General features: G+C 46.4%; 2 protein-coding genes and 1 long non-coding RNA gene across 7 annotated transcripts; 1 reads left to right on the top strand and 2 right to left on the bottom strand.

The window, feature by feature from the left end:
* The first annotated feature begins 781 nt into the window (after positions 1-781).
* On the top strand, positions 782-3,851 carry LOC125972736 (centrosomal protein of 135 kDa-like). Its single transcript, XM_049726699.2, has 7 exons — positions 782-1,240; positions 1,431-1,576; positions 1,793-1,889; positions 2,032-2,116; positions 2,182-2,454; positions 2,798-2,936; positions 3,051-3,851. The coding sequence occupies exons 1-7, from the start codon at positions 972-974 to the stop codon at positions 3,296-3,298; spliced, it is 1,257 nt and encodes a 418-aa protein (XP_049582656.1). The 5' UTR covers positions 782-971; the 3' UTR covers positions 3,299-3,851.
* On the bottom strand, positions 1,311-2,899 carry LOC137840681 (uncharacterized). The gene is made up of 2 exons (XR_011087581.1): positions 2,761-2,899; positions 1,311-2,659 (listed from the first exon to the last, which is right to left on the bottom strand). It is a non-coding gene; the product is annotated as an uncharacterized lncRNA (long non-coding RNA).
* On the bottom strand, positions 3,668-26,475 carry palld (palladin, cytoskeletal associated protein). Of its 5 annotated transcripts, none has more exons than XM_049726487.2 (20): positions 25,652-26,475; positions 18,195-18,370; positions 17,978-18,047; positions 17,780-17,897; positions 17,632-17,694; positions 17,416-17,557; positions 17,212-17,235; positions 16,206-16,325; positions 15,385-15,742; positions 8,979-9,650; positions 8,331-8,475; positions 8,098-8,199; positions 7,076-7,300; positions 6,816-6,965; positions 6,476-6,564; positions 6,000-6,132; positions 5,208-5,415; positions 4,832-4,997; positions 4,610-4,743; positions 3,668-4,329 (listed from the first exon to the last, which is right to left on the bottom strand). In XM_049726487.2, the coding sequence occupies exons 1-20, from the start codon at positions 26,473-26,475 to the stop codon at positions 4,166-4,168; spliced, it is 4,083 nt and encodes a 1,360-aa protein (XP_049582444.2). In that variant the 3' UTR covers positions 3,668-4,165. The 5 variants fall into 5 exon arrangements, with proteins under 5 accessions (XP_049582444.2, XP_049582449.2, XP_049582476.1 ...); XM_049726492.2 differs by having other exon boundaries at positions 8,098-8,196; XM_049726519.2 differs by lacking the exon at positions 25,652-26,475 and adding an exon at positions 21,614-21,699.
* Between the last annotated feature and the right edge of the window lie 1,431 nt (positions 26,476-27,906).

Genomic DNA, 27,906 nt, shown 5'->3' with positions numbered 1-27,906 from the left:
TTCCAGTTGAGAAAAAACAAAGCACTGCTCCCCCCCACAAAGTCAGGGGCAGCCAAAGTGTAAAAAGCTGGCTGCTAATGAAACAGATAAGACTGGGCTGGGATGCCAAAGGCAGCCTATAATAATGTCACACCAAAAAACAAAGCGCCAAGGAGTTAATTTAGTGCACATTGTGCATAGCCTGCGATCCGCATTTAGACTGAATTATGACTTGCTGAGTCGGCAAAAATGCAATTGTATTACAGCGGCGAGGCCTGAAAAACGTTTGGCTCCCAAATGGCCTCTGCTGTCAGTGTGTACATTACGTCCCCTTAAATAATCTATTCTAATCATTGATTCGTAATGGAATGTCACAGGATTTTTTATACCCTGACATAAATGAGAATAGAGGACAGCCAGCAGCTATATTTTCATGCTGTTACGCAGTTGGCATTCCATTTGTGATTAAAAGTGAAACTAAAAATTCACAGAGAAGTTAGATTTCAATTAAACGGATGAAAGTAACCCTTTTTACTTTTATGTCAAATAAGACCTTTGGCTCTTAACGTGCTTTGGATTTATTACATCGGAGAGGTCAAATCAAAATAAACTCAACGTGGCCCCCTGGCGTCTAAAGCGAGCGGCACATCAGGATAGCGAGTGACGTGTGAGTCACGTGACCGATTCGCATCCGTGCATTCCTACGATACGGCAGCACGTTCGCCATATTGAATGTGTCAAATGTGTCCCCCAAACTCAGAGAACTTTAATTTTCGCAACTGTCAGGGGAATAACAGTATTCACACTTTAACCAGCAACATTTCGGGGGATTAAAAGGCAATATAATTGAAACTTTATATATATATTTTGAGGGATTAAACTAGCTTCTAACCTGCACACGTTTTGGGGTTTAAACAGTTTTGATTTATGAGAAACATTTGGGAAATTTACTGTGCAGATTTAGAAACACATTAGCCAGAAGGTACAATCGGATGTGTGGTGACTTCAGTGTTTGGAACTTTGATGTTAGTCATAAAGAGCATGTCTTTGCACCTATGTGTTTGGGAGTGACATCCTTTGGTCACCATTTACAGGACAGCTATGAAGTGGAAATAGTTTCAACAGGCCTATGGTTTCGGATCAGAACCATGGATAGCAGCATTGACAAGACCAGGAGCCACCTCAGGAAGCGTCTGGACCAGCTGGGCTACCGACACCATTTTGGAATTGACTCAGTGCCACTGGTTGCTAAACTCTTCAGGTGAGACGCTTGTTGATCTTCATCATCTCATTAGTTTGTTAGCCTTGTCAAAGTTATCAGTACTGGGACAGACAATGAACATTTTATTGTTCGGATTGTTGTAGAAAAAAAAATGGTATTATAGATTAATGAAAAAAATGCTGAACACTAAATAAATAACACTGAAGTGGATAATCTGTATGGCTTGCAGCGATCTGGTGCATACCACAGTTAGCCTTCGCGATGCTAAACTGTCAGCGGGAAAGCCTGAACGATACTATCACACATATGTCTCATCTGAGCCACCGTACAGGACAGTGCTGGCTCGTCAACTGGACTCGGGCGACCATCGTACAGGTCAGATGTTACCATATGGCATTGACAACTAAATCTACTACCATGCAAAATAGACTGGCTAATAAAATTAGCATCAATGTTGCTGTGTTTCAGTAATGGATATTTGGACACACACAGTGAAGCAACACATGTAGAAAGACAAATGACAATACTCACCAGCATCTATTCTTTATCTTCTGCGCATAGAACTTCTATAACTTGTTTTTTTGCGTTCAGGTGATAAAAACATCAGAATTTATTTGGTTGACCAGTCTACACAGACTGTTGATGTAAGACTGCCCCATCTTGGTGGTGATGAAGATTTATCTGGAAGGTTTGTTGTTTCATCAAGTATGGGTCATCCTCATATTTTCATAATCATTTTTGTTATATTTTTGGAAGATTTTACAGGTAGGTGAATGGTTATTGGCACCTTGTCCAGGGTTTACTGTTGATGTCACTTTGATCACTTGTAGGCTGGTTGAACCACAGGAAGAGGTGTTCACACTCAAATCAGAGCTGGACTTCTCTCACGGGCACATCGAAGACATCACCAGACAAGTAAGCGAATGAGTGGCATCCACGGGTGTCATCCGGGCATCTCTAGAACCGTGCGTGTGCCACAGTTGGCAGAGGCTGAGGAGGCCAAGCGGGTGCTGGAGCAGAAACTGGAGGAGTTGCGGCAGACACAGAGCGATGAGGCGGCCGAGCTGGCTTCCCGCAACGAGGAGGCGCATCGGGAGCTGGCGCGAAAGGATGGCACAGTGGCTCAGATGGTGGCGGTGAAGGAGCGTGTGCTCAACATGGCCTACAGGAAGCTGTCCGCCTCCAAGGACGTCATCTTGAGTCAGCAGGAAGTCATCCAGGACTTGGAGGGGAACCTTAGCAAAATAAAAGCAGTAGGTGATGGTTTGGAGAGTCTATATGTTATTTTGCTTCATGGGCAGCGCTGTGCATATGTGGACAGTAAATGAATTTCACAGTGATGAGGTTCAATGTTCAAATCTGGGCTTAGACATTCATCTGGAGCTTGCATATCCTCTGGCCTCCTCGCACATTCCCAAAACATGCAAGTCTCTAAATTGTCCATCGGTGTGCACGGTCCTAGAATGCAGACAAACCATGAATGTTCTAGGGTCCCGTACGCACATCCCCCAGCCACCAAAAGGTTTTCCTGGGTATACACCAGACAGATATAAACCTGCCTTTTTCATGTGCTGTGCGACATCTTTTACCGGTCAGGAAGTTTGCGAGCAAAGTCGTCTTCGGGAGCAGCTGGCAGAGGCCAGAGGACGCAATGAGCAACTGGAGGGACTGCTCACCTTCTTGGAGGCAGAGAAGAGCGCACTGCAAGAAAAAGTGGACAGGATCATGGCTAATGGTAACTTCTTAATGTACATTAGCAATATGGGAGAAATGGGGGGCAAAAGTATAAAAAAAATATATATTCAAGAAGTTTTGCGTAATCAACGAGTTGACATACTGTGTGGTTCAGACCGAGGCCTGGTACTGGGCTTGGGCCGTGGCAAATCCAACATAGACGGCAGTGGCGAGCCCACGCATGGACTGGCTGTTGCCATCAAGAGCTTGGAGGAGGAGCGCGATCGTTACCGCCGTGAGGCCCAGCGCTACAAAAGCCTCCTCAGAGTCACGGCACCCGCGGCAGCCACCGCGTACAGTCCCACGCAAGCCAGGGGAAACAAGGTGGTTTTGGCTGCCAACTTCCAAGGCGACTGTAAATGAGGCGAATGAACGCGCCTTTTCTTTCAACGCTGACAACACTTACCTCAAGGAAAAGCACTTTACGCCAAGAACCAACTTAGGGATAGTCATAATTATGACCATTTAATTGAAAATAAATCCAAAGGCTGAATAATTACACCTGAAAACTGATGAGTACTTCCTCCTGAAATAGCCTTATGAACACATACTGGCGACACCTACCGGTCAACTGAGTGACCTACATGACACGGCTCTACGTAATGACGCTTTCACTTTTCTAGGTAAACACCAGTTTTTGAACACATTCACGTAGTTATAATTCTGGTAAAGATATTTTAGATCAATATTTTATACACTTATACAACAGACTTGTGTGTTTTATACAGAAAGTGAGAGCTGTCATAAGAATCTTTATTTGCAAGGTTCATGAACTAATCGGCGAAGATAAATCCGTATACAGGCACGGGTGGGCATGGAAAACACGCTTCATGATGAATTACTACTAATCCTGATGCGATTATGACAGGAAAAACAAAAAATGATGTTTGGCATTGTGTACACACGCGAGTGTTCACGATCACATGCAAAAAAAGTGTTGTGATATAGATGAATTATATAATTTAAAATGTTGGCTATGGAAATAGTCTCTTTTTTAAATACAAAAATAAACTGAACAATTTGTGACACTGAAAAGCGTTCACGTCGCACTGAAAAAAAACAACAGTCCCTTCTTCAACAACCAAAACCGACACACAACTTTCTGGTACTGTTCCTTTAAGGCCCGGCCTCACTAGCTTGCTTTCTCGCCTTCTCCATCTTGCACTTGCCAGTCACTTTGAAGAAAAAAAAAAAAGCATGAAGGTGTGGACAGGGACGGATGGGCGTCCCCTACAGGTCATCGCTCTCCACGAGGGATCCTGGAGGCAGAGGGCTGCAGTCGGGGAAGAAGGCCGCCTTGACGTCCACGCCACGCTCTGTCAGGGCGGCGTAGCGGCTGCTGGATGGTCGCAGCGGTTTGGCCTTACGTGCGCTCGCCGGGTGCTGCCACTGACCTGGCCACACCCATGAAGATTGGGGGGGGACAGATAGAGTCAGCACATTTCAGGACACAAGACAACAGCATATTAGGACTATTTTGACTTTTTAATTCAATTAAAACTTTTCCTTGTGATATTATGATTTGTTTCTAGAAGAATTATGATTAATATACTAATAATTCAGTTCCTTGTGAAATACAACTTTGTAAATTTTCCTACTTTAGAATTCAAACTTATGATGAATCCCTTGAACAACCTTGGTCTTGTTTGTGCTGTTTTTTTGTTTGTTTCTCACCAAGCACGTCAAGGCGGGCGGTGCTGGAGACGATGCCCGCCTCGCTCTTGGCCGACACTGTGTACCAACCGGCATCCTCCTTATAGGCAGGCTGGATGATCATGCACAGGTAGCCAGAGTTGTCCTGGTGCATACTGTCACCCCCCCAAAAAAAAAACAGCAAACAACACAGACTTAGAAGAAATTTATTTCTTTATTTTTCTTTCCGGGGCGCCCGCTCACCTGATTCTGTCCGTGTTGTGCGTGAGTGATTCATTCTCACGTTTCCAGAATATTTGCGGGTAGGGGACACCGCTGACGCGGCATTCCAGGCGGACAGGGTGCCCCTCGGCCACAGTGGTGTTCTGGAGCTTCTCCGTGAACGACGGAGGTTTGTGCAGCTCTTTAGCTGCACAGGCGACATGTAAAAGAAACCACATTAGTGCTGTTTCTTTTGGGTGTAATTCCACAGTTGACCACCAGATGGCCACACTAATGTGATATTGTCCATTTGGCTAAGAAGATAGACAAATACTTCAACCTAGTTTTGCTGAAGATTATGAACGTCGTATCCTCCCTCTTCAATCCTGCTTTTTATGCCTACAGAAAGCAATCTTACCTGCAACGATGAGCTCGAGATTGAAAGAGTTTTGCCCGGCGCGGTTGCTGGCGATGCACGTATAGATGCCGGCATCGCGGGCGCCCACGGGCTCTATGACCAACGAGTGAACGCCGTTCTCGCGCACCAGCATCTTGTGGGCTGAGTCAGGCCGGATGGTCTGACCGTTGAGCTGCCACACCAGGTCTGGGGTGGGCAGCCCGCTCACCTGCAATCAAGACACCACTTTTGAGCCTGCATGTATCTTCACGAGAGTGCAAAGGGTAGTGACTCATACATCATGATGCCATGAGAAAAACATTTCAAAACCAAATAAAAAGTAAAACTGTGGGTTTCAAACCGGCACATATAAAAAAAAAAGAATTAAAGTCGTATTTAAAACATTTTTAAACCATTTAAAAACAGAAGCCTGCTAGCTTAATGAAACACAGGCTATTGAAAATTAGCATTCTAAACCTGAGTGTGTGTGTGTGAGACTGGCTGAGTTTCTGCCATCTGGAATTTTCTCTGGAAAGTTTTGGCAGCCTTGGCGCGGCATGGAAATAAATAAATGTGTGCTATAAATAGCGCTGACATTCAGACACTGGGCTGGAATCACAGCAGGAAGACTTTGTGTTTTATTATCTTCTGACATTTTCCTAAAAAAATCCCTGAAGGCGAGACAGGGAGACCACATGCGAGTGGAAAACAAACAAAAACAAGTGAAAGAAACTAAGAATTACCCCAATAGTGCGAAGACTAGTTGAGTTAAGACTCAAATAAGATTTTGTTTTTATGATTAAAATGTCTCACCTTGCAGTCCATGCGACACAGTCGTCCCTCCTGCACGATGAGGTCGCCGGGTGCCTGGAGGAAGTGCGGGCGAAAATGGCGCTCCTGGATGTTGTCGTTCTCGTCACCACTATCTCGGGAACGCGACCTTGGCCTGGATGTCGATGAAAAGAATCATTCAATGAATAAATAAATATTTTATTGACATAGAGCTGTATTCTCTATTATTTCTTTGGTTCATATTGTACTTTGAAATTTTACCTGATATACTTGATTTTATTTGATTTATTATTATGACTTCTTTCAACTTTTTAACTACATTTCTTCCTCATCTTCATTCTGTCACCAACCACTTTAGTGAAGAAGGAGGAAAACAAAACAAACGTGCCCTCTCATTAGCACAACGGGTCCACAAAAGAAGTGTGACGCAAGCCCGCAAGCCGCTGCAGGCCCTGACACGTGTGTGTGTGTGTGCGTGTGTGTGTTTTGTCTCTCACCTGCGCATGTGTCCCGGTGTCGAGCGCTGGCTGCGACCTCGCTGGTTGACTGCCTGCACCATCATCCTGCCCGTGCAGCTCACCCGGCCCTTTGTGTAATACAAGCATAAGTCACCAGGAGGCGCTACTAGACAAACATCCACCCCGTTTATGATGGTGAGACACCAACCAACAACTCCGTGACATAGGGAGAGCACGTTTTATTTATTTATATATTGATTGTAGGTTATTTTCTTTTTAAGAAAGCGCACATTCACACCTCAGTCAAGTGTTGTCAGTGAACTTGACATGCTTGGTGTAGGTCAAATACTGAAAATGTATGATTTAGTCATTTTGGCACCTCAGGGTTTCCGGCCATGATGGTGTAGTTGCCGTCGTCATCGAGGGAGGCGGCAGCCGTGTGCAGCGTGCACGTGCCGTCGGCGGTGCGACCGATGCGATAGTGCTCGCTGCGCTTGGAGATCTGCTTGCCATCTTTGAACCAGTACACCTGCAACATGCATCTCATCATGTACAGCCAACAAATGCTAATATGATACATGAGGAGTGTCTCTTCAATTTGTCAACGTCCAGGTGGAGTCACAAAAGGCTCACGCTCACCTTTGGTTTGGGGTCCCCATGCACCTTGCAGGTGAAGGTGACGGGCATGCCCTCAAACACTTTGTAGTGTTTGAGCTTGTTTTGAAAGGAGGGCGGGGCCCCGTTGCCGGGCACGTGTTCCTCGTCGTGCTGCACGTCGTCGTCCGACTCCTCGACGGGCGAGCGCTCTAACCGGAACTCAATCTCGCTGATCAGGCGCTGCTCGAAGCTGGACACTTTGTACTCCTGACACACACGCATGAGAAAAACAAACAAACATATTAGCGCCATACTGACGTAGTGGCCGTGTACGGACCTCAAAATGCACCACGACTTCCCATCAAGCAAAGCGGTGAGCATGCTTGGCGCCAAAGAAGCAGGAAGGAAGGAAGGAAGGAAGGAAGGAAGGAAGGAAGGAAGGAAGGAAGGAAGGAAGGAAGGAAGGAAGGAAGGAAGGAAGGAAGGATGGAAGCGACCCTCTTGACTTGAATCCCAACCCTGGCTAGAAATTCTATTTTGAACTTCCACTTTGACCCTACTGAATGCTTCCATTGAACGGTGTTGCCCCGAATGCACAAAATGGAGGCTGTGTGTGTGTTCACAAGACACACTCGGTGGAGGCGACACTCTCTGCATCAACATGCCACTTGAGGGAGGTTGATGTTCTACTTTTCAATGTTTATACTTTATACACGCTTGCACGCACACCCACTTGTCCAGAGTTCACACACCTCTTCAATGGTCAGATTGAAAAGCACATGCGCAATCTGTCGTGCAAAAGTATTGGGCCACACACAGGAAGTGTATCTGGATGAAAACATCGAGGTGAAGCCTATAAAACCACTTCAAGTATACAATTATATGGTGTGCAAAAGTATTGGGACAGCTAGCGGAACTGGAAGAACATTGGGAAATTTACTCTGAAGAAGTTCAACAACTGGTATGCTGTTATGAATTGTGCAAAAGTATTGGGACAAGAACAGGAATGGAAAATATTTGGAGTGGAAAGGTCCTTCGGGGCCCCGACCTCTGTGTATGAATACCTGCGTGGTGGGCTCCTCCTCGGAGTCCTGCGCCTTTAAGACGGTGGCGACGTTGTCAGCGCCCAGCAGCCTACGAGCCATCTTCTCCTCGTAGGTTAGCTTCTGCAAGCATGGATGCATGTCAGCGCGGGTTAGTGTGTGAGTAGCGCTGCGCACACACACACACACCTAGTTGAACACTGTTAGGAGCTGTGTGTTAAGGAGGCTTTGCAGATGGGGGGGGGCACACACACCTGCTGCCCGTTGCTGACACGTTCTTCCTTAAAGCGCAACTTCCTCTCCAGGTCTTGAATAACAGCGTCCTTAGAGCCCTGAATGTCCGAGTCGGAAGCCATGCGAGGCGTGCGGGTGGCCGGCGACTTCTTGGGGAAGGCTTTGCTGCTCCAACACAAACACAAACGCTCTTTTTAAAATTCAAATACAAAAATAAATTCCACTAAATACAAATAAATAGATTTGTAGTAAACACTTTAAGTTGTAAAATTATATGTGATTATTTTATATAATGAAAATTATGCTTGAGCAAAGGATGAGTAGTTTTACTTTGACTTTTCTTAGTCCGAACATTCTATCTGCCCCCTTGCTAGTGTTTATCAGCCCTTGTCCAGCTCTGACATTCCTCAGTGGTCGTCTTATCTCTGACAGTCGAAAGCAGGAATGCCAAGATGAAGGGAGGGAAGTGAACTGATGAAAATTTACTGACATGTTGAATTTAGAGGGAAAAAATAGTCCAAGGCTTAATGTACACAAATGTACATTATTGCACCATCTCTTTGCAGTTAGCATTTCTAGCTGCCACTTAAAAAAAAAAAGTAATTTCCAGCGAGTCAAACCAAGCCCCAGTTGTGACTGCATCACTAAAATTGAATTTGGGAACTCACACAGTGCCGTTTCCTTTGGGGAGGCCCAACGCGTTGACCGTGGGGCTAGCCGGCATGGTGGACGTGGCCGGCAACATCGAGGACAGAAAGCTGGAAGCCGGGGACGGCGGGACGGAGGAAAAAGGCGAGGACGTGTCCGAGAAGGCGGGGGACACGCATGCGGGTGGAGGAGGCGGCGGGGGAGGAGGTGGCGGCGGTGGCGGAGGGAATTCCTGGGCACCGCCCGACGGCGAAGGCAGGTTGGCGGACACAAAGAAGGGCGGCGGCGGTGGTGGGAAGGAGGGTGAGCCGGGCGAGTCCATGCCCTTGGAGAACGGCGGTGTGGTCATCTTGCTGAAAGCTTTATGTGAGCTGGGAGGGGAAAGGGGGGATGACAGGCTGGAGCCCGAGGAGCCTGAGGAATGGGCGGCGTACCCGCCGCCGACCCCGCCGGGGTTCTGGGCGGCGATGAACTGCTTGGGCCGCGCGTAGTTGAAGGTGCTGGCCTGCATGGCGGTGCTGCTCTCCAGCTCCTGGAAGGAGGGAGGAGGAGGGAGGGGCGGGGATGGCGAGTCGGATGGGAGCGCTTCCTGCGGCGGAGGCGGGACTTCCTGATTGTGCTGTTGCCAGAGGGCAGCTTCCTGCTGCTCCAATAGAATCTGCTCTTGAAGCTGCTTCAGTTGCGATGCGTTCCTGCATTCAAACAACAACAATCAGAATTTTCTTTCACTTTCTGTTTTGTTATCATAACAGGATTCCGCCGGGTCACATTTTACAACGTCCTGCTTCCACAGAAGAAGAGGGGGAAGACTAAGCTCATGTAAGGGGGGCACAGTATGGATTCGGAAAAAAATGATACAAAACAACATGGGTCATCTCACCCATTGCCATAAAATAAACTAGATTAAAACAAAAAAAAGATGGAAATGTGCTGCTATCGCATCTTCTCAAGAGTAGCCAGACAACATTATTTCAACGAGTATCAGCAACGGAAGCAAAATCACTTTGGATGGTTTTGACACTTCCACCTTGTTGTCATGTACGCGTTCGCTTCGATTGCAATCACATCCCACGGGTCAATCTCAACTACGCTGACGACCGCACCTCAGGAGAAACCACGCAAAGGTTCGCCATCTGGGTGCAAAACACACACACACACACTTCAGTATCAGCAGCGACACACGAGTGGCAAACAACAGGAAGCGCTGATGCGACACTTATCTCCTCTGTGCATTGTCAACACGTTTTGTGGACAGCGGTGGGCTGATAATATATCAGCACCATGCTGACTTTCCTTCATACAAGTCAGACACAGACCATGACATTAAACTGCCCAAATGTGATGAAAAATCTAACTTTATAATTGAACGACGTACTGTACATGGAGCCACTCTTTGCAGTTGTATTTGTCACTCTTTGCAGGGGATAAAGAATATATGCTTGTGGCTATTGATGCCTGTTGTGATGCCCTACTGTGTTGAAATCTGCATTGCTTAAAAGGGGAACACATGTTGTGTAGTTCTAGTTTTTGTTTATTTCTATTGTCCATGTTGGCAGTCATCATTAAAACTAGTCAAAGGAGCCAAAACGTGTGAATAGTTTTTTTTTTTTTTTTTACTGTGAATTATTTCTAGTCTCTTTATTCTGTTTAATCGTGAATAACCAGCAAGCCAAGCGACGGTTCCAACAGTCACTGAACACCCCCCAAAAAAAATCTGCAAAAAACATGAATGTAGGTCAGTTTAATGTTGGAACTTTGAAAGTGCCTGTTGAATCCAAGGCACATCCCAGAGGTAAAGATAATCTAAAGTCCCCGGAGGGGTGAGCTCAAGTGCCCCCCCTCAATCTTTTCCAGATGTCCAACAATCACAATCACAAAATCATGCAACCCTGAAAATTATTTTCCCAACAATCCTACATCGTATTTTTATTTTTATTTTTTTCAAAATCACCACACGCTCACGTCAGTCCAGCGTGGATAAGATGCATTTGCTCCTTGCATTCCCCAAAGAGCAAAAGAGTTCTTTTACTGGAATAGTTTGGCAGCTGGCGGGCGTTCTGCAGCAGCTTGATTTCCTTTTTTGGCTGTGCTCGACTGTGAACGTTCTAGCACCAGCAGAGAGGAAACTTTTTTCTCCTCTCCCGACGTTCCAGACCTTAAATAATCTATTCGTCCATCTATCCAAGAATACCACATTATGACTACCACATAACGCATCATATGTTAAAAGTATTAAAGTAAAACAATATTGATAAAATATTGTCAAATTTAATAAATAAGATTTCATCCCCAGATCTGTGACACAAGACAAAGCTGCCGTGTGTGACTATAATGCTCGCCGCTCCTCAAACATCCCGAGGCCCGACTAAAAGAGGGAAGTGTTCCTCCGTCGCCTTGACAACGCAGCTGTGTTTGCGCTCTCGGGACGGGCAAGTGACTTTGAAGGCGCTGCCCTCTCCCTGCTCCTCATTCCAGTTGTGACACCGCATTTCGGTCTCGCTCTGCTTTCAGTATAAATAGCCACCGCCGCCGCTGCATGGCTGCAGCTGCATGGCCGCAGCTGGCTGCCTCATTTTACAAGCCAGCTGATGACAGGAAATGTTGGGGGGGGGGGGGGGGGGGGGGGTGATAAGCATGCATGGCCGCTAATGAGGCCGTTCCTGAATGTTTGCAAACAAGGCCAGCCAGGCGAGACAAGCGCCACATTCAGGGGCCATAGGAAATGTGAATGTTGACTAACAACAGACTCCTGAAGGTGAGTCAGGCGACACCAAAGTGCTACACCAGCTGATTCGGCCCTCAGACAAAAAACGCGTCATCATTTCTCAACACCGACAACCATCACATCCGTCAACATTGTGTGCGTCAGAAAAATAACAACAAATATATCCTTTTGTAGTGTTGCAAGCAATACAAAGTATGATAACGTTATAAAATAGAAAAAATATAGTTGATTGATTCAAGGCCTAAAGAAGGGAATGAGCTGGATGAATGAAAATACAATATCCACAAGCCCATAATAAAATTAATACTAAAGGCTTCTAATATTTCATAACCCCCCCCCCCCTTTAGCTAGCCCTGCTAAAGTTCCCAAATATGGTTCCTTGCCTCAATCCTGACCCCGAAAATAACTGCTGCAACTTTTACTTTTTTTAAAAAGTTTTTATAGGAACGCTTATGTAATTAAGTCATAACTCAGTTGAAAGAGGGAGTTCAAACCCTCACCGACAGCTTTGGCAACATTTCTGCTGATAGGAATGTTCTGGGAAAATCCTGGCTGACCGTTGCCCCCCCCCCCCCCCCCCCAAAAACACGGGACACTCAACATGTCACACGTTTGTAAAGCAGCAAACAAATAAAGTTGATTCCTCACTTTGTCTGCTTTTGTCAGCTGACTTGGAAAAGACTTTCTCCAACAAGGCCCATTTCCAAAGGACCCCCCCCCCCACCCCCCACCCGTTCCCTTCAAACCCGCCTCCTGGCTCTCCGCAGCCTTTAATTGCACACACACACACACACACATACACGCGCACAAAATAGAACCAGACTGTTTTCCTTTCAAAGGCAGCACAAGAGAGGCTTTTTCTTCCCTTGGCGTCTCACATTACACGTCCACCACTATCCTTCTGCCACTTCATCCATCCTCCTCCTCTCTCCCTCGATCACACAAGGAATGCCGGACGCATTCTTTTTCATATCACAACGCCACAGCATCTCCATCAAATTGGATTAGCAGCAGCAGGAGGAGGTGAAAGAGAAAGACGCACTTCAAAGAGTTTGTCATGACAAGAAAAGCAAACAAAGCAAGACGCTACCTTAGTCTAATCCCAAACACACAAACTCAGGAAAACTATTCCAAAAGTCCAAATCAAGGCGCAGAGTCTGTCGAACAACTTGACCGGCAACTTTCAGTCCAAAGCAAACGCTTGAGATGCTTTTTACCTTTTGAGCGCTTGGCGTCCTTTCCGTGCAGGAGCGTGCAGACGTCTGCGGCCCTGTCAGGTAGCAGCGACCTATATAGGGAACGCTCGGCGGCCCAGACGCTGACAGACGCGCTCCGACTCCCTCCCTCACTTGCTGGCCCTCCCGCCCTTTGCATGAGTCAGGCTGTCTGCCAACAAGGGCCTCCTCCTCCCTTAGCCTTCACAATAAAAGAACTTTCAGAGTAAAACAGCTTCCCTGCCATGTCCTCCAGTCACATGACAAAGAGAGCAAATGCTTCAAGTTCTATCTACCTGTGGGAAGAAAAAAAAATTGGGATCCAAAGCATACCACATCGCATCCTCCGCTATCACAACAGAGCAGAGGAGAGATTCTCTAATCACACACAGACATGTGAGTGTCACTGTCATAACAATTATAAATCAGTTAAAAGGGTCACTCCAAAACAACAATACTTTGGGGAATGACTCATTTCTATTTTGGGGTGTAATCCACCCACACGTTGAATGTGTTCCAGTCTGTTGATGAATCAGTGTGGATGGATGTCGATGGAAATGGGGGGCCAAGTGGATGTCGGTGTGAGTGTGTATTGGGGCAGGGGGCCCGGGGTCAAAGTGACATGAGGCCAGGATCTCTGAGTCATTGTCATTGTTGACTCACTACAGTGGGCAAAGTGTAAAATATCCTCGATTAGCAGACGAGCAGCTAACATAACATACTAACAAGATGAGTTTCAGGGTCTATAAGGAGATCAAGACAAGGATTGATACCTGAATTGAAACCAGGTTCGGTACAGATTGGAATATAAAGCAGGACCAGAATCTAAACTGAGATCAGATTTTGGACATGTATCATGATTAACATTCATAATCAGAATCGGTATATAGAATCAGAACCAGCATTTGAATCTGGTTGGGATTCAGATTGACATTAACAAATTAATGTCAGAATAAGGACCAGAATTAGAGCCAGGATCAAATCCAGATTGTGATCAAGAGTGTCGCATTAAGATCAGAAGATGAGAAACAAAAAAGTTGTTGTCATCATTTCAGTTCAGTTCACTTGAGCGATTGCCTTGACTGATGTGTGTGTGCGTGTGTGTGGTGCTCCGTGTTCAGCAAACCGGAATGTTCTTTCCGGGGTACCACGGCGTCTGCTGTCTGCTGTTTAGTTTCCATTCTGTCAACTCACGAGTCCACTGAGGTCTTCTGTGACCCGCTTCCATCATTCTGTGCACCCCCCACCCCCTTAAACTGCTCCCCCTTCTCCGTCCTGTGAGTAAGGTCAGCTCCGACAGCTCTCTTCCTTTTTTGGAAACTTTCTCCATTCCATGCAGGTCATTCTCGCCTGAGTGGCCAATAGCGTGGCGAGTTGGCCTTGCGTCTCAGCCAATGACAGGCCTTCCATGTCCATTTAAGGACTGCCCATCTCTCAACATAAGAGGCCATGATATGATTTTTCTCCATTCTCATTCTGCACCCCCCTTTTTTTTCGGGCCTCTTTCTCTTGTCTTCCTTTAGGAACGGGAGCCACTCTCACTTTTGCTGGCTGAAGAAACCACATCCCAAGCACACATGCTGCTGCTTTAGCATACAAAACCACAAACAACACCTCAGCGAGGAGCCATTGTTAAGACTTCATTAGAGAGTTCATTACTTCCACTTCCACAAACACGCTGTGAGTCACGGCGGAGATATTCCACCAATGCTTGGCAGCCAAAAACGCATCGGTAACACGACATCAGCTCAGCTAATTGGTTCGTGTTTGCAAATGTTGCTATTTGCAAAGAGACAAATTAATCGGCACCATATATCAATAACATGTTTGAAGTTAATCCTTAAATAAAGTGAAGAATGAAGATCTATCAGAGTTAAGGTTAAGAACTTAATCATCAAATGTAGGATCTGAAAACAGGCTCAAGATTGAGATCTGGATCACGTCAGAGTGAAGACCTGAATGAAGAGTAAAATTAACATCAGAATCAGTGCAAGTTGCAGCATTAAAACTGCGACCAAAATCAGGATCAGAATCAGGATTACAATTCTGAGGAGAATTTTTGAGAAAGTTTTGAATCATAATTGAATAAATCAGGGTAAGCACACAAGATCAAGATTAGAATCAGAACCAGTTTCAAAAAAGCAACAAAATCAGGTTCAGTTTTATGCATTATTATTCATTTTTGTTAACCACAGTAACTTTGCTTCCGAGTCACGTAATCATGACCAATGTAATTAGACACTCGAACGTGAAGTCTGCAAATTCAAATGCCGAAACACGACTCTGCTGTAAATGCGCGTACAGGCGGCAGCTGGCATATTGTCATGGCAGCGGAATGCTTTTGTTTACGGGATTCCCCGCTTTCCTTTTTTAACCCTTTCACACCGCGATCAAGTCTCCCAGCGGCGCCTCCCTGGCGGCGGTTATGATTACGGTTCAGCACGCCCCCTCTCTTCCTACAAACAGGCGGCGGGGGCAGGTACTCACAGTTTAGGTTTGGGCTTGGTGGGAAGTGGCGGGGCGGGCGACAGCTTTCCAGGGTTGGGAGGTGAGTCCGATGGGACTCGGATAGCAGAGTGGTCAGATCGCGGCGGAGGGGGAGGGGGTGGTGCGGGTACCGCAGATGGAAATGGCGGAGAGGTGGGTTGGCCGTTGGGCATGCCGCTCATCTCCTCGGGCCTTCCCTCGGCCTCCGGGCGCCACAGCGCCACTTCCTGAGGCGGCATCTTGGGTGGCAGTTCCAGCAGGCTGATCTCAGTGGGCGGGGGCGGTGGGGGGAAGGACACCCCATCCAGTGCAGAACTATCTCCAGACATGCCGTTACTGGAGGAGGAGTCCTCGGCTCCTGAGGGGAAATAAACATCAGGGAGAATGGGAATATTTTATTTATCCCCCCCTCACTCTGGCTTTCATCTAAGTCAGTGTCTGTGTATCGTCTCATCTCAAGCAGCCCCCACTCAAATTCAGGCACTTCCTGTTTAGTCAGTCCTCCCCCATCTGACTGTGTGATGCACTCACTTTGGCACGAAATGAACCCTAACATCAGGTACACTTGAGGTTTCAAAGGGGTGGAAAATTTCCCAAAGGTTCCAAAGTTTATGATCCCAATTCTGATCTCAGTCATGATCCCAATTTCATCTGGACATGGTTCTAATGTTACTTTTAAACTTGATTCTGATTGTAATACTGATACTGCTCTCAATCTGATGCAGATTCTGATGTCAAGATTAACACTGATTCCAATCCTAATTCCAATCTCTGTCTTGATCCTGAGTCCGATCCCAATTGAAATAAAATATTTGACACACCTGCTGTTACAGTTAGTTGGGCGGAACTGTTGACTGAACCATACGGGTTGGAGGCGGTGCAACAGAACAAGCCTCCGTCTTCCGGAAAGGCCTCGGCAATCACCAGGGTACAGATCTCATCTGAGGAAGAAAAAAATAAACAGTATCTTAATATTTAGAATATTAGACAACTGGAAGAAATGTAGTGTGGATACAAGTAATGTGTGCTGTGGGGTCCCACAGGGATTGTTAGGTCATCCGATTTTCTCAATTTACTTTCATTAACTTTGAAAACCAACAAAATATATTTTTCTGTATTCCTTCTTTGCCTCCTCTTTCCTTCCTTCCTTCCTTCCTTCCTTCCTTCCTTCCTGCCTTCCTGCCTTCCTGCCTTCCTGCCTTCCTGCCTTCCTGCCTTCCTGCCTTCCTGCCTGCCTGCCTGCCTGCCTGCCTGCCTGCCTGCCTGCCTGCCTGCCTGCCTGCCTGCCTGCCTGCCTGCCTGCCTGCCTGCCTGCCTGCCTGCCTGCCTGCCTTCCTGCCTGCCTGCCTTCCTTCCTTCCTTCCTTCCTTCCTTCCTTCCTTCCTTCCTTCCTTCCTTCCTTCCTTCCTTCCTTCCTTTTGTACCTGCCTAATACTGTTTGAGAATTGAGTTTAGATTTTTAGTTTGACTCTGGTTAATCTCCCTTTTTTCCAAAGTGCAAATCTTTCACCGTGACTCTTTGGATCGGTTGCATCATTTGAACATGCGGCGAGTAAACGTAGCCTCGGGGCTAAAGCAGTAAAGTGGAAACGAGACACCGACTCCAATGCTGACACGCTATCCGTTTGTAAATGAGACATGACAGACGCATGAGACGTGCAAGGGGAGGACGGCAGTTTCTATGTCGTTTGCACACCGGTGAGTCAAAACAAGCGTCCGTGCAGGTGAGTCATAGTCTGAACAGCAAACACCTGAATTCAGAGTGTTTGCGTCCTCTGACAACACCGTTGGAGATTGTGAAGTCAGAAAGATGATCATAGAACATACCTGACTCCGCCGCGGATCGGGGCTCTTGTGTATTTTTCATACAGAGGAGAAAAAGAAAATCAATCATTTTGATTGGCCAGGTAGTAAGACACAGAGCAAATTTATATAACAATTGCTACGTTCTGATTGTGCAAAAGATGATCTAATTTGATGATTAGCATAAAATTATTATTAGCATTAGCTTTAAAAGTTAAAGTTACATACTTTTCTGGAGAATTCGAAAATCCGGGGAGTCCAGGATCTGCTCGCCTTGGCGATACCACTTAACCTGGAGAGGCGGGGCCCCACGCACCCTGCACTCCAGAACCACCACCTGACCTTCGGAGGCCTGAGTGTCCTGCAGCATCTGAAAACAACAACAAAGCGTGTCTTTAAAAAGTAGATTCATTTTGACAAGTGAGAAAAATTTGGGTCACTTACTTTTGAGAATGTAGGCGGACCCGAGCCATCGCCGCCATACAGTGACGACACCGGGCTCTGCGTCTAAGAGGACCAAACGCAAACAAGAACATTTTGAGGACGTGGCTCCGAATTGTCGTATTGTAACACAGCACGACTGGATCTTCACCCGTGGCAGAGGCTGCGACAGTGACTGGACCAGCGTGGTGCGATGAGGCAGCACCTCCGGAGTTTTGGGGGACGACGAGCGTATGGTCAGGGACATGGTCGTTGTTTTCTTCTGTAGTCTAAAAGACCATGTGAATCATGTTTACTTTTAAACTTGATGGCAAGGTCAGCAAATGATGAAGCATAAATAAAGACGTACACGGGCATGCTGCTGGCTGATCTGGACTTTGACGGCGAACTTTCTCCGTCCGAGTCTGAGGAAGACGCTCCTGAAACGAGATTTAGAACAAAGTTTGATTGGTGTTTTGATAGTTATTTACTCCATCTATTAAGCAAGCTACTCATGCCCAAATATGCTTTAAATAATTTTAAAAAAGAGGAAGAATGGCGACACGCAAAATAAGGCGGTGAGTGACCTTCAATGTAAACCTCAGCCGAGGTATTGTCCGCCCCGAGGCTGTTGGAGGCCACGCAGCTGTAGCGGCCCGTGTCGTCCTCAAACGCCTCGGCAATCACCAGCGTGTGCAGATCGCCATCTCGCAAGATGTGGATGTCGGGGGAGTTGTGCAGCTCGCGACCCTCACAGAACCACCTGCACGAGCAGGACATTTTAAGTGCACATTTAACTGTTGGTTTGGAATAAAAACATTTAAAAAAAAAGAAAGAATAATCATTTATTTTGTGATATAGAGGCCTGCTGGTCTAATAACGACTCATTCGCAGCCTTCACATAAACACACACACACAAACACACACACACACCTGCCCACGCCCGTCTGAGAGTCAAGTGGCGAACACTAGCCAAGCCCGAGGCCGGAACACATTTATGGGAAGGAGGTTCGCCCTTTCCGCCCTGTTCTCTCTAACCTTACCTAAAGTTGATTTATGCTACAGAAGGTGGCGTTTGCGTTTGAGACCAAAATCTGGGTTATTTAAAGAGACGGTACACGCATAGCGGCATTCAGCAAGAATTGACACATGACAGCGTGAGTGGGAGAAAGTGCCCGTAGAGAATTAGTCAAACGGCGGTGGCAAGAGAGGAAAAATTGTGGAAATGATGATGACAGGTGGAGCAAAACCCGGCCGGGTGTGTTGCGCCGTCTTATCGCGACAGGAAGTGCTTAGACTTGGCCAACGCTCTCATTTTAGCACATTAACACAATAGAGAGCAGACCTGTTAAGAGGAGGGATAGAAAGTACTTTAACAGGCGACATACCATGAAAAAAAAAAAAAAATTCCGATTTTGTTTGGGAACGTGATCGAGTGAGAATCGTTCAAGAGAAACTAACAGCTTACTGCTAAAAACTCACCTATTCGCGAGGTGATCTAAGTGTCACAAAACATTGTTGACAGAAGACTAATAAGACAAGTAATATTGTGCAAAAGCACGCTGTCAATTTTGAGAATGCGACTAGCTAGTCGGCAAAACTGATCAGGCCGAAGAGTCGACGACTAAAATGTCCCAAAGCAGCCAACAATAACGTCCCGGATGAATCAACTTTAATGGTCCGGCATCATCGCACATAATTACTCAGCCAATGTCGGCGAGAAACAGATGTTATCGTTTATTTCCGTATGGCGTGCGGCAGTAAACCATCCCCCCCCCCAAAAAAAAAAAGCCTCATTTGAAGAGGAAGGGAGGGGGCGTGAATGTAAAGGTGGAGATTCTTTTCTTGGCCTCGGTGTAGCCTTACCACCCATTTCCTCTGCACACAAATGCAATTCCCAGAGCTATTATTCAAGACATGCTGAGTGAAGGGTCATTCACCTCCACATTGGTGACACACACACCCAACATGTGTGCCATCCTGCTCATCCACCTTCCTGCCAACAAGCAGGCACACAGGCAACATACCAACCATTAGGGGACCAAAAAAAAGTTTGCCCTAACTGAAATACGTTTTCATGTACCGGCCGTCCGAGTGCGTGCAAAGAGCCACCTTGGCCTGCGTTCGCCCTGTTTTTAGTTTTTCCGCCGCTGACGGAAAATCTGCTGGAGCGGCTTTCTCGCGTTTCACCGCAAACCTTAAAAAGTGTCCCATGCCAGATGGTGGCGATGCGATCTGGACAGGAAGCGTGGGAGAGCGATCACGAGCAAACACACGTCTCATAATTGATGTAGGATGCAAAAAAAAAGGGGGAGGCGAAGAGGACGTCCTTATACGTGTTTGTCTGTTGTGGCTCCAACGTTGCAAAGCTCGGCGAACGGCACGAGTTCAAGAAAAGTGCACTTGGACCAGCAGAGCTGCTCTTTAGACTTAATTACAAACTACAATAGAGACGTCCGAAGAGAGTGAGCACAAGAGAGCGTGTGAGAGAGAGAGAGAGAGAGAGAGAGACTCTTCTGACAGAAGGCAGATGATTGTTCTGTTTTTTACGCAAAAGAACCCCAAAAATTCCAAAATCGATGGACATTAATTTTTAGGGTTCAACAGTTGGTATAGCAAGTCGTTATTAACCAGGCAAAAGACCTCGCCAGCACATCAAGACTTTCCTAATAAAAGCTTACAGCATAATGGTTTCATGTAATTGGACCACGGGGCGGCTTATTAACAATCGCAATCAATAAACAAGCACATTGTAAGAATGCTTTTATTTTAAAGGCCTGATTTGTGACAGGATGTCCTTGTCCTGTTGTTGCTCTCGAGTTGTTAATAAAAGCATGCATTGAGCAATACGCTTGCCCTGTGTTGAACCCTTTTTACATAATTTGAAAGAAAGTTCCAAGTGCCAAACGTTGGACAACAAAGGTTTAGAGATACTGCTTTGAATGTTGGACCGTTCTGCTTTAGTCAGACTTTCTGGAATGAATTAATCACAACAAACAATGTTTCACTGTAAACAAGAAAATTACGTGCTAATGTGAGGTCAAACATTCTAAAAAAAAAAAAAGTATTCAACATAGCATTAACATATGTCTTTACTCCATGGTCCGTTTTGTCAAAGAGATAATGCAGATCCTTTAAACTTTTCAAACCAGCTTCGGCACCTTTTGATCACACATGACAAGCAAATGGCGGCTAACATGCTAAGCTAATGTAGCAGTCTACCATCTTTAGTCATCAAACAGATGGATTCGAATGTACCAAACTTGTGACAACAGATCCAAAACTGTCATTTGTTTCCAAAACCTTGCTCAAATACCAACAAAGAAGGAAACATTTGTGTCTCTGTAATTCATCACAGATTTTTCCGCACTGTCTGTAATTATTGTAATAGGGACAATCGCAACTTGTGCGTCAAAGCGGAGGCCGGCCAGAGATGATAAACGCAGGAATGCGGCACAGTAAAACAGAAGAAGACATTTCATGACAGACAAGATGCATGCAGCGAAGGGTCAGGCGAAATATTCTGGACTCGGTGGACAGCTGGGGTATGACGAGGATAGAAAGGCCCTAAATCGGAGTCAGCGACCGAGACTCGACGATTCACGCATTATTCGTGGGGAAATTCAAGGAGTGAACCAATAATCCTTACAATCTGGCAAAAATAATAAATCGTTAGTCTGCAATTTGAAAGTCAAACGTCAAGGTATACTCGGCTACAATGTATGTGTGTGAGCATTACACACACACCACTAAAATAGAGAGGGACGTGCAACAGCTGATCTACACATGAGCACACGCTTGTCACCAAATAAACAGACATTTAACTTGCGAACTTGGATTTAACAAGCAAATTTAACGTTTGCCTTTAAACATGAAAACAGGCCTTAGTGTTTCATTCAAGCCAAACATGATCGTTTCTCATTCCATCATTCACCTGAATGGCAATGATGCCTTTTTATTATTGAAGGTGCCAATACATAATCAATATGTCTAATCAAATACTCACAAATGTGAAATATTGTGCTGAGCCGTGCAGTGCCGCTCCCTGTTCTTGTCGTCAACTTCACAGCCTCGCAACCACACATACACAAACACACGCAAACACAGTGAGAGTGACACATGCCCGGATTTACTGGGTGAGGAGGGCGGGCGTGGGAGCCCCCCCACCCCGACCCGCCTCACCCCGAGTCGCCAAATTCCACACCAGATGAAAGAAGGGTTGCCAGAATAGACATGAACAAAATCAAACGGAATCTTTCCAATTTTGGAAATTGGTCTGGAGGGGGAAAATGAATTGGATTTGGTGTTCACGAGCCAGCAAAATCTTGTGAGACATTAAATTTGTTAATCATTAGTATGTTTGCTTGTTTTTGGATGAACCATTTGGTGCACTTGAGCTAATGCAAGCTGAAGCAATGTAAAATAAGATTTAAAATCAAAATTAAAATGATTTACAACACAAAAGTACTGAAAAAAAGAAAATGAATGTTCAATGAATTCACAAATATTTTTTAAAAAATTAATAAAATATTTGACAAATATTCCAAATATATGCAATTATACAAATCTAAATGCATCCATCCATTTTGTTCCACTTATCAGTTTGCAACAGCCTAAAAAAACAGGGAAGCCCATCCTTCCTCCTCATCTGTCCTGCAAATTTGTCAAATCCCGCATGGCATAAGGAGACAGTCCTCTTATGGATGCCACCGAAATAGCTGCCGGCCGGGATCAGGCCCCAGCTAAAGCGACCACTTTGGAGGGGCGGCACCTGGCAACGGGAGGACAGATGGCTGCAGCCTTGTTGCTTCTGCACACGCACGAGCACTTGAGCAGAGAGTGATCCCAAAAGCTCGTTTAAAAGTGAATGTTCCTCCGTCAGCACGCAGAAAATAGTTTTGGTGGTTAGTGTGCTGCTTTCTCGCTCGCTTTCTGTCTGTAGAAGATTACATCCATTCACACACAACTGCTGGGGAGGGTGGGGGGGGGCCTTCTATTTTGCTCAGGGGAGACCCCCCAGAGTGAGATTATTTGTGGAACTTGTTACTAGGAGGGGCCACACTTCATCTGTGAAGCTGTGTAGCAACTTGAGCGGCTAAAAATAAGACAGGCGGCAAAGGTCATTGTATTGATTGAATACAAGCCGGACGGCAGTCAACATGTTAGTCCCAAGACTTCGCATACGAATGCGGTGGAAGCCATCTTACAAATGTTTCCGGACCCATTCCCGACCGGGATCAACAGTTGGCCGAAAAGCAGCGGGCCTGCTCCAATTTACCGCTTCGCTTGGGCAAACACAATCAATTTGTTGGACGTTCGGACGGTTTCCGTGACCGCGCTCATCCATCTTGTTGACATGGAGCGCCTGCAGCTGGCTGAAGGCGCCCGCATGCTAACGTCTTGGGAAACGATAATCAAACAGCTAATCGATTTGTGGTCACGGTGATGCGGGGACTTGGAGGACCCTCTGAGAACGTTCTTTTTGTATTTAATGAAACTTCGGACTGTCAATGTGGAGCGTTTAAACAACTGCACTTCTGCCTCATCTGCTCATAAAACATGCACAGACCCGACATTTGTTTTTTTACGGCTGTATTAAAGATGTCGAGACACAAAAGACAAAATGAATGCAGCTCCACATCAAACGCTGCCTCCTGGCACATCCAGGAAAAGACTCCAAGAAGCCAACAAAGGGCCCATTACTGTAAGCCGAATGGACGTCAAGTTACGGAACAGGTGAGGGCGAGCAGATGCGAAGCCGAGTCGAGCCAAACCGAGATAACGCAACGGTACAAAAGCCATGACGTCACGCTGGCCAAGTTCCCAAGATTTCTGTGGCCCTCTCCGCGCTTCAACTGTCATGTGGCTTCCAGCGAGTGGTTGCTGAACGCATTAAAGGCTCAGACTTGCTTTTCATTATGTTTTGTCATCCCGCGGTCACAATTAGCGCTCACAAAGGCTTCTTTCAAGTTTACGAGGCTCAGCCTCAAAGTGTTTCGTGTCACTATGATGCCCACGATCGGATTGTTGTCAAGCGACGGATTAGAGGGGATTCTGGGATAGTATGCAATAACAACCTCACTGGTTGGAGGAGGGGGTGTAGAAGTCTCACCTTGTTGGGTGAAACTTCACACCCTGTCTCCAGGCGACCTTGGGGGAGACCGCTGTTGACATGCCAGCGAGAAATAGCAATGGGTGAGCATCTGAGCTATTGCGTTTTTTTTACTCCCGATATCTTTACACACATCAGTTATCGTGATGGTGAGACGCAAACAATACGTCAAAGTGACAGGCTCACATCCTCTTGCGAAATCTCGCCGGATTCTCCACCCGTGCAAACTGACAAAAGCGAAAGCAATCACACCGACCCCTCATGATAATTTACTCATATGCAGTATTTTGTTTGAAATAAACAGTTATCGGAATAGTTTTCTGCCAAATATCTAAATCCAGATCAGTCTGGCCCTAATTAAAACTGTCTCCCATGGAAGCGCCCACTCACTACTTGGACGTCAAAGGCAAAGTGACATCAGGGAGTGCTCTGATTTCCTCTTTTTATAAAGGAACAAATTTCTCGTGTTTCCTCCTGCAGACATGAGGAGGAGTTCAAGTGAAGTCTCGCAGTCGTTAAAAGAGTCAGCATTACAAAGGGGCTGCGTCATGAGTCAGCAGCCGGTCACCTGCTATGACTTCATTCGACTTGTTCCACTTCTCACTGCTTGGGGCCATCTGCTCGTACAGTAACAACACATGGCGCTTGTCTGCGTGAAAGCAAATGTGGGGATGAAGAAATAAACGAGTCTTTTGGTTTTCAAAAGCTAATTAAAGCCACTGACGCGCAGCATCGTTTAGGGATCGAGCACCAGTGGCATTTCTCGGAAGCAATTGTTCAAAAGGTCATTCTCGCTTCGATGGGGAGTCGAGGCCGAGATGATGACGGACTCCCTTCACCAGAGTGCACTACTATTGAGCAAACTGGATTTTCTAGATATTAATGAAGGTATTCTTGACTCTAGCAAAAGGAGATAAACTGTGGCCGACAAAATGAAGGCTGAAATCCGAAGAGCCTCTTTAGAAACTTCTTTCATACAAGAAAAGTGAGATAAAACCACCCTGAAGATATCATTTGTTGAAAGAAATTGCATCAGACACACGAACTCATAGTAATATGCTGCCCTCTAGCGGTCACTCTACAGACGTGCAGTCCAATTGACAGCTGAGCTCTCGAGAGAAAAATAGTGTGTGGGAGTGTTTGCGTGTGTGTATGTTTGACACGTCTGGAAAAAAGACCAAAGTGTATTTTTAGCATGCTGTGAATACCTAAGTTGTTTTTGTTAAGTGAATGGTTTTACTTGTATGAGTGTGTGTGTCCTCTCAAATGGAATAATATCCAGACATAAATTAGACGTGTCCCTGCCTCAACTGGATCTGGTACTGACATTACTGTACCGTGTTATAGAGAAAGTGAAAGTCAAGCGAGCCCGTGGACACGAGCACTTTTTGGCTGGGCCTTATCGACAGCACAGCGATCAGTCTGGACTGTGTCACTGATACCTGCACATTTGCTTGGCTGCTGTCAAGACAGTCTGCGAACGCTCACTAGCACATTCTGATGTCACTAAATTGGGAGGTCAATGGGTACACCTGCAAATTTAGCAAAATAATAATATAATGTATTCTTGTATTTGTTTGGCACTGACAGACTTTCATAGAGTTGAATTATACAACTTGCCAAATAATGACCCCACACTTACAATACACCGTACTGTTTTGCTTTCTGCCAAATAATGAACACGCATGTAGCTGTATTGCTTTACTTCATGCCAAATAGTGAAGCCACATTCAACCACTTGCCAAATACTGACCCCCCCAAACATCGAAGTCACATTCAACTGCTTGCCAAATAGTGGGGAACCGTCAACACAGCGAGCGCAATCAGCGCTTTCACACAGAAGCTGATGTTGGCCACAGCTCACACCCAGAGACTCACGCAGAGAATCGTATTATCCTTGCCAAATAGTAAACTAAACTGGTGTGTGTTTACCTGATGAGTGGCGGCGGGGTTCCGCTGACTCTGCATTCCAGACGAATGGGGCTGCCCTCGGCCACCTCCTGACTCTTCAACTTCTGCACAAAGCACGGCGGTGACAAAGGTCCCGATGCGGACGGGGCCGTCCCAGCGTGTTGGCGCTCGGGAGCGGCCGGCGCTCCCTCCGGAGGGCCCGCTTGCTGCGTCTCCTCTGTTTGGCAAGAGGCGGCGGGCACGGCTTGAGCCCCCCGAGGGCCCGGCCGCTGGTTCCCAGGTGACAGATATCCACTATCCGGGCTTGACGACTCCGCTTCCGCCCCGTGCTCTTGCTGAGAGGAACCTTTAAAGATGGAAGACAGCTCCTCAATGAAGGTCGCGGCGCGGCTGCAGAACTCCGAGGCCGAAGACACGCGGTCGTTAAACTCCAAGCTTTCGTGGAGTAGCCGAGGTTTATCCTGCTTGTAAACCGGCGGGCCCGCCTTGAGCCGGCCCACCTTCTCAGATGAGGACACATCAGTCTGACTAAGAGGTGGGCTGGTGTCATCCGTGCTAGAGGCTTTAGCTTCCTGGACAACTTGATTGTCCTGCGAGGGGGTTTGTTGATGGTCCAGGTGCTGATCCTCCACTGTTTCCTCAAAAGCCTCCCTGGCCAGGTCCAGGCTGCGGTTGATCTCATCGGCGCTCAGGAAGGCAGTGAGGTCGGCGAAGTCCCCGTCGCCAGTGTCCAGGTCAGCCGAGAGGGCGGCATCCCCCTCCAGGGTGGCGGCTACACCTTCCACAGAGTCTTTGAGCAGCACAGAGATTGGGAGTAGTGGCTGGTTCCAACTCCCGTCCTGCATCCTGCAAAACACCAAACCAGACGTTGGGTTCCGTGATTTATCGACCAGTACCGTACTGTCTTTATACATGAAGACGTTACTTAAAACATGGCCCAGGCCTATATATATTTCACAGAGCCTTTTTGGCAACCTTTTGAACGTGTGGGGTGTTACGAAACAACCATGTACGTATCGCTACGTGCTCGGGTGCCTGATGGCGTCCCGAGGAGCAGCTGCTTTTATTTTTAAACCCGCCGAGGCCGTGCCGCAGGCACCTCGACGCCCGCCCGGACGATGGGCCAAGCCAGAGGAAGGGGGCAGGGCTGACGGTGAACATCCCATGAAAGATAAAGTGTAGAGCATGTTTATGAAGGCAGAATGCAAAGTCAGCAGCCACAAGGTGGAGGACAGCATTAAATTTGAATGCGGAAACTTTCACACGACACCACACGAAGCCTGCCAGGCCTTTGGTGAAGGATATTAAATGGGATCAATTTGTATTGCGCAGGAGAAGAACACATTCCATGGAAATGTATCACAATTTAAAAGGAAGGGATAATACACAAACATAATTTTGTCATATTTTTCATTCTTTAGTAATCAGCAGAAGAACATGGGTGGGCTAGGTTACGCTAATATTTTTTTACTTTTGTGACACGTTGTCATTTATGACATTGACATGTTACAAACCAATTTGATTTGCATTTTCTGTCCCATCAATCTAAAAAAAAGGAATAAAAAGATGTCAACTAAAAGTTTTGTCCCATTCACTGATTAATTGCCAGGTTAATCGACTATTAAAATAATCGCTAGCTGCAGCCTTACAGCACATTTTAAAAAACACAACTGAATAGTAGCCACATCTGTGCCAATGCTGAGTGCTAGTTTTCTCCCACCCCATACCTGACACTAAATACTAAATAGTTCCTGATCAAAATGTGAACTAATAATCCCAACAGAACACACACTCGCCTTCAAGTGAGCTTCTCGTCCAAACTTCCTTCTTTTCTTGTGTTTTGGCCTTTCAGTTTCGCCTCGGGAATGAGCCCAAAAAGGAAGAAGCGGCCTTTCTTTATTGGTCCGTACGGCAGCTAGCGGGACCACCTCTCGTGTACAGGGTCCGATGTGCCTCTGCGGTCCCCGGTGTGTGTGTGGTGATGGTGGGAGGTAGGGGGGCTAAATTTGGCTCTCCCCCGACTCGGGTTTCACAGCCGGGCTACTGGCAAGGAGGCAAGTGACATTAAGGTATTGCACCTAATGGATGATTACTATGTGTCACACAAACAAACATAACTTGTGCGCTTGCATCTGTGGACAAGCGAGTGCACAATTAAAGTGACGACAAGATCCGTGATGTCACAGTGTCGGTGTCATGGTTACGTGCTCTGTTTAGTGTCAAGCCATACGCTCCACTGTGTTTCATCTGTAAATGGACATGGGGGGACTTTAGAA

Source organism: Syngnathus scovelli, chromosome 10 (genome assembly GCF_024217435.2).
Source record: "Syngnathus scovelli strain Florida chromosome 10, RoL_Ssco_1.2, whole genome shotgun sequence".
Classification (NCBI taxonomy): Eukaryota; Metazoa; Chordata; class Actinopteri; order Syngnathiformes; family Syngnathidae; genus Syngnathus; species Syngnathus scovelli.
This window is presented reverse-complemented; position numbering and strand designations above follow the sequence as displayed.